We start from the raw sequence: 12,971 nt of genomic DNA, 5'->3' as shown, positions 1-12,971 counted from the left end.
TGATGTGTGTATGGATTGTGATAAGAGTTGTATGAGCCCCTAATAAAATTATTAAAAAAAAAAAAAGATTTGTTTCTCCAGTACCCCACTCCTGGTACCATAATTCTGTGACAGTTATATAATCATTTGTCAATTTGAGGATTAAGAGTGTAGGTGTGGAGTCTAGCCTATCAATCCGATCATAGCCAATGAGGCTTCTGTGTGGGCATGGCCTTCTCCTGAGAATTCTGGGAAATCCATTATTTCCTCCTTGGAGGCAGGAGAGATACTCTCTCACTACTACATTCCCTGGGAGACACTGCAGCTGACAAGACACATGGAACTACACTAGTGCCCTGAGCTGGAGAAGCCACATGGTCCTGCCCTGATGCAACCAGACCTCTGAAGCCGGAGAAGCCACATAGAGAGCCCTGCCAGTGGTGAGATGTTTGCAATGCCCTGGATCCATAGACTTTCTAACCCCTGGCCTGTGCTCATCCTGAATTCAGTGTCATTGCATGTGTTTCATGGGACTGAAGAGGACTTTATAGATTGGTATTGGACATATGGGCTAATATTGGATTTATGGGCTTAGACTGGACTGGGTTGGGATGTTTTCTTAATGTACAATTACCCTTTATATAAACCTCTCACGTATACACATGAGTTCCTATGGATTTGTTTCTCTAGTTTACCTAGACTGACAAAATATATATGAATTTATATAGTCATTTTACTATGTAAATGCTTATTTCTCATGGTTAAAAAAACAAGTTCATTCATGTTATCCTGTATCTATGTAACAAGGTTTAAGAACAGTCCAGAATATATAAAAGAAATCTTACACAAGAACTTTTTTTTGCTTTATTTAGTGAAAACTATTTTAATTACCTGTAGCTATGTGAATTTATCTTAACACCGTTCTCAAAACATAGATTAGTTGGCTCAAAAGTGTGATATTTCCCTTAAAAAAGAAGAAGAGGAACAGATTACTTTCTGTTATAAGTTATTTCAACATTAAACCACAAAATAACCTAACACTGAAAGGGACATAATATTCACATATGGTGTTATCTTAAAAGTATTTTAAGTACCTTAAAATGCCATCCTCATATAAGATATATGTATAAATATTTGACCTCTCAAATCTTCATAGTATATTTAGTTCATTTACATTTTACAGATTAATGTGTTCATATAGCCCCCTCTACACCAAACATAAGCAATCATCATTGTTATCTGCCGCCAGTATAGAGCCATGAGTGTTCTAAACTGCACTGACAAGCCAGTGTAATTTTACTTAGCATGCTGAAAAGCTGGCTAGGATGCGTCAGAATAGAATATATCCCGGCCCACTGTGCAAGTCTGTGCCGGATAGACAGCTGGAGAGTACTTGAGAATAAGCTGCAATCAGCTTTCTCTGTAAAGGTATTTAAAACAAAACAAAATTCTCAAGATAAACAATTTTCTTTTGCAATAAGGTATGGTTTCTTACCCATATTATTATTATTTTAGTTCAGCAAGAGATGAACACACAAAATAAAGCTGATGTATTAGTAAGCCTAACAGCTTTTAGAGAAGGGAAAACAAGAACTACTGCCAGGACTACACCAGAGCCTCTATTAGTGCCCCAAACATGAAGGTCTTTGGATATCTAATCATAGGCAATCGGTCTCTGACATGCATTCAGGATAGGTGTTTTGAGGCCATCTATCTTCTGTAGTATCTTCTATCACAAGCAAGGGCCACTCGACGCTTTTGCAGGCATAGATCCAAGGGAAATGTGTAGAGGTTAGTTTCCCTAGGAGAGAGACTTATGTGCCTAGCCTATTTTCCTACAGATGTTTGATAACAAACTGCAGCAGTGACACAAAATCAGGGATTACAAGGAAAGTAATAATCTTGTTATATACAAGCTAGAGTTTAATGTCCTCCATTCACTCAGAATTTCTAGGCGTCAATAGAAAGACTCACAGATAAGGTGCTGGTGGCACTAAAAGAGAACATAGGACATTTCAATATAGAAAAGACGCTGTATGGTTGGCAAGGTAATTTTCAAACTAATTAATTCCATAAATTATGGGATTATGGACCAGACAGCTGTTCTGAGAGACATTAAGAGACCATAAGGGTATTACTGTTTCTGGTCTTAAATTATATGTAACATGCTTACATTTCTGAATATATCACCTAAAAAACACACACTTTATAAAATAGAGTTTCACATCACAATTGTGCTTCACAAGCAGCAGGACCTACCAAATCGATATTGCACACTTATTGGCTTTCCATACAAACGGATTCCATTCAGCAAAGCTATGGCATAAGACACTGATTCTCGGTGCTTAAAGCAGACAAATCCAAAAGACTTTGGCTTGCCTTTTCGGCTTTTGCATAGAGTCACTTTGGTTAATGGCCCAGCCTATAAAGAAATACAAAAATCATTTTCTCATAAATCTAAAGACTCTTCTTGTAAGCAAATTCAATTTTAGATGGGGGAACAATGCTGTTACTACATCTCTACAAATAATGCATTTTCTTAACAATAAACATAATATTCTCAGTTTCTTGGTGTTTTCTGAGCTGACAAGGAAGCATGTAGAGTGTTAAAATAGACAATTAGAGATAACATTTTCAAGTATTAAAGGGACAGTTTTACCACTTTTATTTAAGTTTTACAGACCAAGTAACAGCATATAAATCTAAGATTAACATAGTACTTTGTCTCTATCCATAATAGTCTATAATACAAAATTAAAAAAAAAAAAATGACAAAATTCAATGCTGATTTGAGCTACCTGCAAAAAAAGTTGAAATTATATCCTAACCTATGTTTTTTATATTAAGAAGATTCAAAATCCTTACGAGGGAAAGTAAATGTATCATGTCTGTTGATCTAGTAATCTCACTTAAAAAGTATTCCCAAAGAGGGGAAAATGTTTTCATACCTTTAAGATGTTAAAATAGGTGTATTGTTTATAAGTGAAAAGTTACAAAGCCCTTACATATAATAAACCACCACTTGTCTGTCAGTCTGTCAACCTGTGGTAGCTTGTGTGTTGCTGTGATTCTGGAAGCTATGCCTCTGGTCTTTCAAAGGTCAGCAGAGTCACCTAAAGTGAATAGGTCCCAGTGGAGCTTCCAGACTAAGAACAGATTACAAAGATGATAAGTCTCTGGAAGTTTCCAGGAGGCCATCTAGCATAGACCAAAAGGCCTGGGCACCAATTAAACAGGTACCTTGGCTGCCCAAATCAAATTTCATCTTTCAAACTGAAGCAAAAGTAACTCATTACCAAAGGGCTTCAAAATCTCAAAGCCACAAAAGGGCTGATGGGATTGATTCACACACCTGTATAGTGAAACACAGCTAAGGATCAATCTTGTTGCAGATGCAAAGCATGGGGAGTGCTTATCACCTGAAAAATGGATAGTGGCATGGCTGTTCTCAGAGCCCAAGGCCCAAGGCGCCTCACAGGAGTTCGGACTCAGGTGTGGGGGTTGGGAGCGCCCGGTCCCAGTGCAGCCGCAAAGCTCTGCAGTGGGGGTGGCCCTGGGGGCGCACCCTCCGCCACTCCATCGCCCAGCCACTCCCAGGGTCACAGGTACGCCAAGGCTAAAGCCATCTAGGCTTAGAGCTCTGAGGGGAGGGGCCCCGGCGGCCCAGAGGCGCAGTGGCTCCGCCCCCAGGCTGCGCCCGGCCCGACGCGCCCCGCCCCGGCAACGCCCCCGCCCCCAGCCGTACCTGAAGAAACAACTCATAAAGAATCTCTTCCCGAACTCGGGCCTCTAAATTCCCCACAAACAGGGTCCGGTTCACCTCCTCCTCCGGATACGGGAACATCCTTTCGGCCTCCGCCCAAGGATGAAGCTGGCGCGGCGAACCCGCCAACTCTTTTTCCGCGCGGACGCCGGCGCGGGCGAGGGCGCGTGGATGTCACCGGGAATGCGCGCGTCGGGGGAGGGGCCGAGCCCAGGGCCACACCCACGTCTGACGGGACCGCCCACGTTGGAGCCCGGAGTGTGGGAGAGTGGGCCACTCAACTGGGGCATGTGTCCCTCAGGGACTTTTGCCCTCTATTGTGGTGCCCCCTATTGTTTCCAGAAGGGTTGATACCGGATTGGTCAGGGAACACTTTATGTAAAATGCCAATGAGGATGGAGCATTGGTTATGCGTTTGGCTGGGATCTGCAAGGTCAGAAGTTCCAAACCACCGGCCACTCCGCTGGCAAAGAGGAGGCTTTCTACTCCCATAAAGAGTTACTTACAGTCTCCGAAACTCCCAGGGGCAGTTCTATCCTATGAGTCGGTGTCCATTCCATGCAGTGTATGTTTCCCGTCTTTGAAATGTACTTTGGAACTCCCAGGTGGTGGAGGAAGATTAATTTGTCTCCAAAGTAAATTAATAAAATCATTTGACATAAAAAAAAATCAAATCATTTGTTAAAGTTTTCTGAAAAGAAGAGTGAATGCATACATGTATGCGTTTGGGTACATTTTCCGAGAATTATTTTTGGATAATTAATTTGGATACACTAGAGTACTAGAATTTAAGTTTACTCCGGTTGAGCTCCCTGGGGAAGGTGAGGAAGAAGGCCACAGAGATTGTGGGTCCAGGGCTAGAAGGCCTTTGAAGATCAAAGCTAGTAAGGAAGAGTAAGACTGATTTTGAGGATGGACATTTGTGCTGTTGTTTTTGTATTCTGTGGCGTCAATTCTGAATAGCAGCAATGCATTATGACAGAATAGAATCGCTCCGAAGGGCTTCCTACACCGTAATATTGATAGGAGCAGATCCCTAGATATTTTTTTCTCCCTATGTAAGAGGGCTGCTGATGGGTTCGTGCCTCCTATCTTTCCGTTATTAGCGAGGAGGTGAGCCACTATGCCGCTGGGCTCCTTATTAATTTGTAGCAGGTTTAAGTAGAGTACTTGCACCCTGTGTACCAGGGTAAGGAGTTGATACTCAACTAAAGTAGATTTTTAAATATCCTAAGAACAATGAAGAGAATTGAAAGGAAGGAGCAACAAACCATTCTCAGAAACTCAGTGCTTTAATAAATCTACTGTAAATGATGTTTCCTTCTTTTTCCATTTCATCCTTTCACTGTTTCTGCCTCTTTCCTTCTTCATGTTTTTCTTGTTCCTCACCTCCTCCTCCTCCTCCTCACTATAGAGCCTAAATAAAACATAGAGTATAGCCCACAACATCTCAAGAACAGACTGGTTACCGACAAGCAAAGACCAGAGGAGTTATGGGATGACATGAAACACATCACACATGAAGAATATTAAAGGTTATTAAGAAAACAGGAAGAAAATAAAATACAAAAGTGGAGGTCAGAACAAAAGAGTGAAATTTGACCTAGATCTTAAAGTAGCTAAAACAAATGGAAGAAATGATGGAGTAACAGAGCTGAAGAAAAATTTCAAGTACATCTCAAGAAGACAACGGTCAAGTATTGTAATTGTATATAATGTGCATATATGTTGAGCTAGAAAGCCAAAGAATAAGAACATACTCAACATACTATAAACTGAAAGAAATGAAAGATGAGTCAAGCCTCAATTTGAATATTGAAATATTCTGTGTAAAATATTGAATGCAGAAAGCATCAAAAGCAAATGGAAGGAATACACAGGAACTGTGGCAAAAATGGTTGGCATTCAACCATTTAAAAAAATAGGATAAGGTTAAGAACCAATGATATTGAAGGAAAGTGCACTGAAGGTATTAGCAAAAGCAACTACTACAACAAAATGCACCAGGAATTGACAGAATACAAATGGAAATGTTTCAAAAAGTTGATGAAAACACAAGAAACATTTACTCTTCTATTGTCAAGAAATTGGAAGATCCAAGAGATTGTGGCGATTAGAGAGTACAATCATTAATGCAAAGCAAGTTTTGTTGAAAGTGATACAAAAGCAGTTGCATCACTGTATCAAACTCAAGAGCTACACAACAGAAGAGGTGGGAAGAGGGTCTCATTTCTGAAAGCAATAAGGACTTGAATCAAAGACTAACACCTTTTACTATGGATTGTACCTAAATGTAAAGAGATCAACCAAAGAAATAAATATTGGGTCTTATTCTGGGAAAAAAAATAATGTATACAGTGTAGCATAGGATTAAGTACTCCAGAATAATGAGCCCTATAACCACATGAAGAGACAAAAATAAGAGTGTGATAATTGGTAATATTCATATTTAGCAAGGTCAGTGAACAAACGAACAATTATTTTTTTGCCACATTCTTTGAATCTAAGAAGCATTATGACTGTATTTCTTCCAAAATAACTGTATTTGTTCTTCTGGCAGTCTGTAGTATTTTCAATATTTTTCATCAATACCATACTTCAAATGCATCAAGTCTTCTTATGTCTTTCTTATTCAATGTCCAACTTTCACATCCATATGAGGTTGTGGAAAGTATCAAGTCACACCATGGTCCTCAAAGTGACATCCTTGCTCGTCAATACTTCATAGAGGCGTTTGCAGTTCTCATTTGATTTTTTGACTGCTTCTTTCATGAGAATTGATAGTACGATTCCGTGCTTGACAGCATCAGTCTATTCTCCAATTATCATGAGGAACTATGTTTGTTCAGTTTTGAGGATTTGGGTTTCTTTACATTAAGTTGCAATCCATGCAGCAGGCTTTGATCTTCATCAGCAAGGGCTTCAATTCCTCCTCGATCAGCAAGCAGTGTTGTGTCCTATGTGTATTGCAGGTAATTAATAAGCCTACCTACAATCCTGATGCCATATTCTTAATACAGGCCAGTTTCTTGGATTTTTGGGGGGCGGGGAGGCATACAGATTGAATTAATATGGTGAGAGAATACAACCCTGAAACCTACCTTTCTTTATATTAAACCATGCAGTGTTCCTTTGTTCAGTTGGAGTGACTGTTTCTTGGTCTATATATGGGTTGCATATGAGAACCCCAATACGTTCTACATTCTCATTCTTCAAAACTGTATCTATAGTTTGTTATGAGCTACATAATTAAATGCCTTTGCATTGTCAATATAACAGAAGTAAACATCTTTCTGGTATACTTGGCTTTCACAAAGATCCATTTGATGTCAGCAATGATCGATAATCCTCTGCCAAGTCTTCTGCATCTGATTTGAATTTCTTGAAGCTCCCTGATGATGTCCTGGGGCAACAGATATGAACTATCATCAGCAAAATTTACCTTCCATGTGTTATTAATTATATCACTTCTATAATTTCTGCATCATCTCTTTGGAAAAGGTATGACATGGATCTATTCCAGTTGGTTGGCCAGGTAGACATTTTCCAAATGCCTTGACCCAGATGAGAGAGTGCTTCCAGTGCTTTGCCCACTGAAACATTTCAGTTGGTATGCCATCCATTCCCAGAGGCGTGTTTTCCCTAATGCCTTCAGCACAGCTTGAACTCCATCCTCCATTATCATTGGTTCTTTGTTTCTGTTTTCACAATTTTTAATTGTAAAATAGTTTGGAGTGCCTTTGACTGAATGTTATTGAAACTAGCTTGTGAGCCACAAAATAATTTAAGTGTTCCAGTGTTACTGTCCTGCCTCATAGAACATTCAGGCTCATATTTAGGTCTAATGGGTAAAGAATCTGGAAGGTTTTTAAGACTGTGACAATTCTCTGTCTTTACTAAAATAAAAAAAATGTTATTTTTATTAATTTTTTACCTTTTATCTGTGGAATATAAAACATATAAAGAAACATATACTACATGTAATTGCACAGGTCATCTCATCAAAACAATGATGGTATCCCAGTAAACCCCCTCCCACCATGTGTGTGACTCATTCATTCATTCATTCATTCATTCTTGTTTCCCTTCCCCTTCCCATTATTCTTCCCCCACTCCTCTTCCTCCTGCTCCTCTTCTTCCTCCTCGTCTCCTCCCCAATCACTCTCCCTCCTTAACTCTAAGTCCCTTCTCTCGCCCCATCCTCCCCCGCCCTGGACTCCTAGTAGTCTTCAAATTATTTTCTGTTGGTGGGAAGCTATTTTGTTGTTGTTGTTTTGCTTTATAATACTGATTTCATGAAATGTTTCTTTATGAGATTGACGAACTTTGGTGAGCTTAACACCCTCAAATTTTGCCCATGCCAGGAGGTGTTAGACAGATTCATCCTTGTTTTTGAAGGCTTCATAATATTCTCGGTGTGTTTGTAGCAAAGTTTCTTTATCCATTTTGATTATTTCCACAGACAGAGGTTTTGATTATTTCCATTATTTTTTTTCTATTATAGAAGTCGCTATAAGATACATGGGTGTAAATATGTCTGTTCATGTTTTATTTGTTATTTCTTTTGGGTATATACAAATAGAGAGATTACAGAATCATCATTTATTTGTATTTCTGTTTATTTAAGGAAGCACCATATTGTTTCCCATAGTGGTTGTACAATTCTACAATCCCACCAACAATGTATGAGTATTTCCATCTCTACATCTTCTCCACCATTTATATTTTCTGGGGTTTTATTGTTGTTGTTGTTGTTGTTTTATTTTGTTTTTGAATTTTGCTAAGAGTGTCAGTGTGAGGTAGTATCTTATTGTTGTTTCAATTTGTATTTCTCTTACAGGTAATGAATGTGAGCATATCTTCATATGATTTTTGGCTACCTTGATGTCACAATCTTTAGTGAATTGTCTATTCCGGTCTTATGACCATTTTTTTTCATTGGACTATTTGTGTTTTTCTTATTAAGGTGTTGTATTTTTCTATATATTTTTGAAACTATACTTTTATCTGATATATTATTGCTATTTTTTTCAATTCTGTGAATTCTCTTTTTATTCTTTTGATGAAGTATATTGATGTACATAAATATATCTTAGGAGGTTCCAGTACTTTAATTGATTTTCTGTAATGTGGGTGTATTTCATTTTGCTTTTTGGTGTATTTATGCCTTGTATTAGGGCCCTTAATTTTGTCCCTATTTTGTGTCAGTGCTGTTTACAATTTCAGATATATTTTTAGACATTATATTTAGATTATATGTAAATATTCAACCCATCTTGGCTTCCATTTTGGACATGGTATTAGATATGAATCCTATTTTATTCATTTTTAGGTAGCAATCACTTTTTTACAGTACATTTATTGAAAAGGCTATCTCTTCCCCCTCTAAATGTATTTTATTCCTTTGTCAAATATCAGGTATCTGCAGGTGCTTGGATGTATTTCTGCATTTAGGTATAGGGGAACCAGGGTAAATCAGCCCCTGTCAACAATCATGGGTCTGTATTGTTTGGCTATAATATATAAAGATTATAGTAAAGTCATAGAGAATAAGAGAAATTGAAGATAGAGTAAAATAAAAGAATCAGACACATTTTATGGTAGCATGTGCACCTCCTGAATGTCCATGGTCTCAGCAGCCAGGTCTGAGCAGGGAGCTGGACGAGGAGAGGAGAGATGTATTTCTAATCAAGACTTATATATGCTTGAGGGCATGCAAGACATGCCCCTCCCCCTGCCCGATTACAGGTAATGACATACATCACCGGAAGGGGTAGTAACATAGGCAATAACAGCAATGGGAGGGGGATGATCTTTGGGTGTACAGCAATAGGAAGAGGAGGGATTACGGGTTTATATGTGACAACAAGCTGGGCAGATCCTAGATTCAGGATGATGGCCTAACCTTGGTTGTCACTGAGCTGGTGTCCTGACTTATTCTGAGCTCTCCAGGAAAAGCAATCCACTGTCCTTAGCAGCAGGGAGTGTGCCCCATCTGTGGTGAGATAAGCAAAAGTGTCTGATTGCTCTGGATGGCTGAATGTCTTCAGGGAGATAACTTCTAAGCAGCTTGCTTCAGAATGTGCTACAATCATTTACCATTAGTTGCACTCAGTGTCCTAGGTCTGACATATATTTGGGGGAGACAAGCTGGGGAAAACTCTTTTTATATCATACACAATGCCAAATTATTTTGATTGCTGTGGCTGTATAGAAGTTTTGTGATACTCAAGTACTCCCTCAGCGCAAGAATTCTTTCATCTATTAAATTGGCATTCTATAATGCTCACCTTCCGGACACAACCGTTGAAGACAAAGCGGGTGAATAAGCAAATGTGGTGAAGAAAACTGATGGTGCCCGGCTATCAAAAGATATAGCACCTAGGGTCTTAAAAGCTTGAAGGTAAACAAGCAGCCATCTAGCTCAGAAGCAAAAAAGCCCACATGGAAGAACATATCAGCCTGTGTGATCACGAGGTGTTGAAGGGATCACTGAAGACAAATGGGTGCATAAGCAAATGTGGCGAAGAAAGCTGATGGTGCCCGGTTATCAAAAAGTATAGCCTCTGGGGTCTTAAAGGCTTGAAGGTAATCAAGCAGCCATCAAGCTCAGAAGCAACAAAGCCCACATGGACGAAGCATACCAGCCTATGCAATCACCAGGTGTCAAAGGGATCAGGTATAAGGCATCATCAGAACAAAAAATCTTACATAGTGAATGACGGGGGCAGTGCGGAGTGGAGACCCAAAGCCTATTTGTAGGCCACTGGAGATCCCCTTGCAGAGGGGTCTGGGGAGGAGACGAGCTAGACAGGGTGCGATGTAGCAAAGATGAAAAATACGACTTTCCTCTAGTTCCTAAATGCTTCCTCTGCCCCCCACTATCATGATCTCAATTCTACCTTGCAAGTCTGGCTAGACCAGAGGGTGTACACTGGTATAGATAGGAACTGGAAACATAGGAAATCTAGGGCAGATGATCCCAGTGGTGTGAGTGGTGATACCGGGAGCATAGAGGAAGAGTGGGTAGGAAAGAAGGAACTGTATGTGACCTCCTCCCTGGGGGACGGGCAACCGAAAAGTGGGTGAAGGGAGACGTCGGACAGGGCAAGATATGACAAAATAACAATTTATAAATTATCAAGGGCTCATGAGGGAGAGGGGAGCGGGGAGGGAGGGGAAAAATGAGGACCTAATGCCGGGGGCTTAAGTGGAGAGGAAATGTTTTGAGAATGATGAGGGCAATGAATATACAAATGCACTTTACACAATTGATGTGTGCATGGATTGTGATAAGAGTTGTATGAGCCCCTAATAAAATGATTGAAAAAAAAAAGTTTTGAAATCTGATAGTGGAAGGCACTCTACTTTGTTTTTTCTTTTACAGAGTGTTTTATTTATCCTTTCCATATAACGTTGGTGATTAGTTCTTCTATTTCTTTGAAGACTTATGCTCAAGGTTGGATTAGATTTCTATTAAATTTATAGAGCGTTTTTGATGATACTGAAATTTTCACTATATCAAGTCTTCTTATTCACAAGCATGGAATATTAATTAGGTAAATATATTTTCATTTTTAGTAGAAGTGTTTTGTAGTTTTTTGGGTATAAGCCTTTTGTTTTATTAGTTAGATTTATTATTGAATATGTTACCTTTTGAGTAATTACTTTAATGATTTTGTTATTTTCATTTCCTTTTTTGGAGTCCTCTTCTTTATTATACAAGAATATAATTGATTTTTGTGTATTGCTTATAGCCTTCTACATTGCCATTTTTTTCAATTAGTTCCAGCGATGTTTTAATTAAATGCTATCTATAGGATTGTCATCTGAAAATAAGGAGAATTTTATTTCCTCAACAAAATAAGTCATTGATTTTGTAAAACATCATCATGTGATCTCAAGCATCATTTCTGTCACCAATGACATACTTCCCTTTTTCTTTGTTTCAAATTCCTCATTCCAATTTCTAATCATTATCAATGCATCTCAATTGCATCTTTGTCAATTTCAGAATGAAGACGTTGATGGAATTCTTCAATTTCTTTATCACTAGTTTAAGTAGTTGATGAGGAAATTCAAATAGTTTTATTAACTGGATTTTTTTGTATGTGTACAGATATTCTATCACAGACAGCATTGCACACCAAGATAGATTTCAAATGCTCTTCTGATGAAGAATATGATGCCATTCCTCTTGAATTTTTCATTTCTGGTTGAGTAAACCATATGATTGTCTTATTCAAAGCGAATCGATACAAATTCCTTTCTGCTCACAAATGCGTAGGATATTTATCTTTATTTGTTCCACTGTATTTTTGATGACTTCAAAATTTCTAAAATTCATAACTTGTACATTCCCTTTCTGACTATTAATTAATGTTTACAGCAGTTTCTTTGCATCTTGAATAATGCCCTAGGAGAAAATGAAGATCCTAAAGCCCGTATTCCATCTGTGTCATCACAACCACCTCTAGTGTGAGAAGCAGCTCTTTCTTAGTGTTATTTTTATTTCCTTCTGACCTACATCAGACAATGTTTCACTACTGTCCTTAAGTTGTTCCATGTCTAATCCTTCATAAACAGACAGCCAATTCCTTCTTCACAGTCTGTTCTCAATCTGGAGGCTCCATTGAAATCTATTTGCCTTGCATGACCCTGTTGGTATTTGAAATACAAGTGGCATAGCTTTTAGTATCATAGCAATGTGTAAACCACCATAATATGAAAAAGTGATGAGCAAGTGGTGATTTTGTTCCCCTTAGGCCTATTATTTGACTGAGAATTGAGTGATAGTGATGAAATCAGTTCTAGGCATGAAAGGTCATTAAAAGCCATAGTCTTAGGACTCCACCTATATCTCACTATTATTATTATGATGATGATTTTGAGTTTTATTCCACACTATCCACCTCCCTATTTCTATACTTTCATATATGATCCCTTTAAAAGCAGTTGGGCACCAATTGCCATGGTAGCGGTCTTTTAAAAACAACGTCTCAAATGGGTCCCTGAGAGATCAAATAGATTAAAGTAATGACAAAGTTGTGAGAATTGCTGTTTTCATGCTTTTTAAAAATTAAATATCTCACTTTGATTGTAGATTCTCTGATTAGGTTCTACTGACATATGGTGTAAAGTAACTCATCGGACAGGGCAAGATATGACAAAATACCAATTTATAAACTATCAAGGGCTCATGAGGGAGGGGGGAGCGGGGAGGGAGGGG

At 38.6% G+C, this 12,971-nt stretch overlaps 1 protein-coding gene across 1 annotated transcript in view; it reads right to left on the bottom strand.

Annotated features, from left to right (window-relative positions):
* RBM11 (RNA binding motif protein 11) overlaps positions 1-3,894 on the bottom strand; it is a 14,321-nt gene extending 10,427 nt beyond the window's left edge. Inside the window, exons 1-3 of the mRNA XM_004711316.2 lie at positions 3,725-3,894; positions 2,239-2,401; positions 871-943 (exon numbers count right to left, since the gene is read on the bottom strand). Coding sequence (XP_004711373.1) covers positions 871-943; positions 2,239-2,401; positions 3,725-3,823 — 335 coding nt within the window. The 5' untranslated portion in view covers positions 3,824-3,894. The remainder of the gene's footprint in view (positions 1-870; positions 944-2,238; positions 2,402-3,724) is intronic.
* Between the last annotated feature and the right edge of the window lie 9,077 nt (positions 3,895-12,971).

Source organism: Echinops telfairi, unplaced genomic scaffold, assembly GCF_000313985.2.
Source record: "Echinops telfairi isolate 266 unplaced genomic scaffold, ASM31398v2 ScPeMD7_7469;HRSCAF=8507_0, whole genome shotgun sequence".
Taxonomy (NCBI): Eukaryota; Metazoa; Chordata; class Mammalia; order Afrosoricida; family Tenrecidae; genus Echinops; species Echinops telfairi.
The sequence above is the reverse complement of the archived record's forward strand: the minus strand, read 5'-3'. Positions and strand labels throughout refer to the sequence as shown.